This window comes from Mesitornis unicolor, unplaced genomic scaffold (genome assembly GCF_000695765.1).
Source record: "Mesitornis unicolor isolate BGI_N332 unplaced genomic scaffold, ASM69576v1 scaffold19442, whole genome shotgun sequence".
Classification (NCBI taxonomy): Eukaryota; Metazoa; Chordata; class Aves; order Mesitornithiformes; family Mesitornithidae; genus Mesitornis; species Mesitornis unicolor.
The window spans coordinates 18161-20512 of NW_010170048.1; the positions used below are offsets into that span (position 1 = coordinate 18161).

The window sequence follows — 2352 nt, forward strand, 5'->3', positions numbered from 1 at the left end:
TTAACAAAGACCTAAGTGTGCAACTCCCACCTGTCTGAATAGATTTACTCTTGAGTTTTTCATGCATCTCCCTTAAATTTCTCATATGGTTTTTTTTTCATTACAGAAACCTTTGGTATTTCTGACATACAAGTCACCCAATTAATGTATGTATCTTTAGCTTGTTACCACAGCAACTAGTCAAACAGCTTTTAAAGTTATTTCAGTTCCAGATGCTTGATATTTCAAGGTGTTCAGTGCACAAAAGCTCCATTAACTTCCCATGAACTCACGGGTGCCTGACATTACCTCAGGAAGAAAGGCAAACACAGTCCAGACAAGCACATGAAACCAACAGCAAACGTATCTTTAGCCGACCTTGGGGGCTGTAACTGGGGACAAGATCAGTAGAAACCTCTAGATAATGCAGCCAAAGCTCTGAGTGCTTAAGGTTCCCCTCCAGCAGCACAAAATATAATGGCAATATACCAACTGTATAAATTAGAGTAAATGTCATGAAAATGTGGTGGGTTTCCACAGCTGATGTGGAGTTCCATATTACACTGTTCTCTGAATTACTAGCAAACAATTCCTATGCAGACTGCTTCACCAACCAGCCTACACTATTTTGAAGTCTTCATTGCAGAAATCTAAATTTCTCTTCTTTATAGATGCCAGAAAAGAAAAAACCCAAACTGATCAACAAAAATTAAGTCTCTTTAGTGTCTAATTTTTCATTTCAATCATAAATTGCTTGCAAGTCACATGAACATTTTAAACCAATTATTTCCGGAAATGCAGACAACATAAATTTTAAAAGGAATTATAATGAATAAAAATTACCTAGTAAAATCCTTGTCTACTTCGTATTCATATTTCATCCATGTGTCTCGATACACCGTGAACTCCATTATAGTCAGGAAAGCTATTGTTGTAAATGCTATCAGAGAAACTGAGTGCGTAAAAGGAAATTAAAAAAAAAGCAGGTTAGGTTGTAAGAAATATAAGCAGAACAAAATTCTAACATCCCAGATTCTGAGCATATCAGTACAATACTGGTATCTTTGATCTATAAATCCATAAGTTGCTCTTAGAAAAATGTTTTCATATCTACAGTATTCGCTTTTACATAGGAGAGGAAAAGAACAAGTCCTATTTTCACATCAAGAAAGAACTTTCTACATTAAGTACAGTGAAATGCTAGAATGATGGGGAGGTTGTGAAATCCCTATACAGAAGATTTAAGAACAGGCTAGATCCTCCTCCGCATATAAACCAAAATGCTCACAGACCACTGTCAGGGATGGTCTAGGCAAACTCACTCCTAACTGCAACGATGAAAGAAGGAGAAAGTGCACCTTGAAGTTCCTTCAAGCCTCGACTTGCCTACAACATAAGTTTTTGTAACAGCTCTTTAATATCTAGAGCCAAGAAGCTAGCAGACAAGAGAAATAATGTGCATTATATCTACTGTGCAGTTAGAAAAAGGTGCCCTTATATTATTTGCGTATAGCTGCACAGTCAGGACCCCACTATTTCAAACAGTTCTCCCTCTGGCGATTAGCTAAGAGCTAAGTAAGTGAAGAACTGATTTGACATTATTTTAGGAAGAAAATTAATTGGTATATTTTAGTGCTATATGTGCCTCACTTATCTCCAAAGCAGCCTATTCATCACACTGGTGAAGTTGTACAATGCAAAGGAAGATCATCCTGCTGTACATAGTCAGAAACAGATGCACAGAAGCACCTGATACACCCCTTTTATTAAATGATTGCTTTCATCAAATTAAAAAAACCTCTTCAGTTATGGAGCAGAGTGGTGATTTGCACTGCTCATTGACAGTGTATGTTTTCCATCTGCATTCTGTGGAGTTTTTCTATGGAGTCTGTGAAGGGCAACTTGAGAAAAACAAGCCTGTTGTTAATAGGCTTCAATCCACTATACAGTGGTCTACAGCCAGAGGTGGCAGCAGGGACATAAAGGCACCATCCTACGGGATCAGAAAATAAACCATTGACTGCAGCATTCACTATTGCATTGATGAACATTTCAAGCTCTAGCTTTCAGCTGTAGCTATGTAACCACCCTATATATGAAAACCTTCATGTCAATGCATGCTGCAAAAGCAGATGCACTCATCAGTTAATTATTCTGGCTATTGGATTCCTTTTGGAGTATACTAGGCCAGACTCATCCCAGCTATGCAATAGAAAAGCTGGAGCCGTACTGTCTATCCAAAGCCATAAGGAAATGATAGAGCCATAGCTGCTTTCTGGGTAATTCTGAGCAAAGGTATTTGTGAATCTGAACATGAAAGTAAAGCCTTGTAGAATTTCCAAAGACGGATCCTCTTTTCTGAAGGCTCTTCCG

The 2352-nt window shown here is 38.0% G+C and overlaps 1 protein-coding gene across 1 annotated transcript in view; it reads right to left on the reverse strand.

Moving 5' to 3' along the window:
- Nucleotides 1-2352, reverse strand: part of ERGIC2 (ERGIC and golgi 2) — an 18038-nt gene that overhangs the window by 14086 nt on the left and 1600 nt on the right. The window contains exon 2 of the mRNA XM_010179575.1: nucleotides 823-931. Coding sequence (XP_010177877.1) covers nucleotides 823-931 — 109 coding nt within the window. The remainder of the gene's footprint in view (nucleotides 1-822; nucleotides 932-2352) is intronic.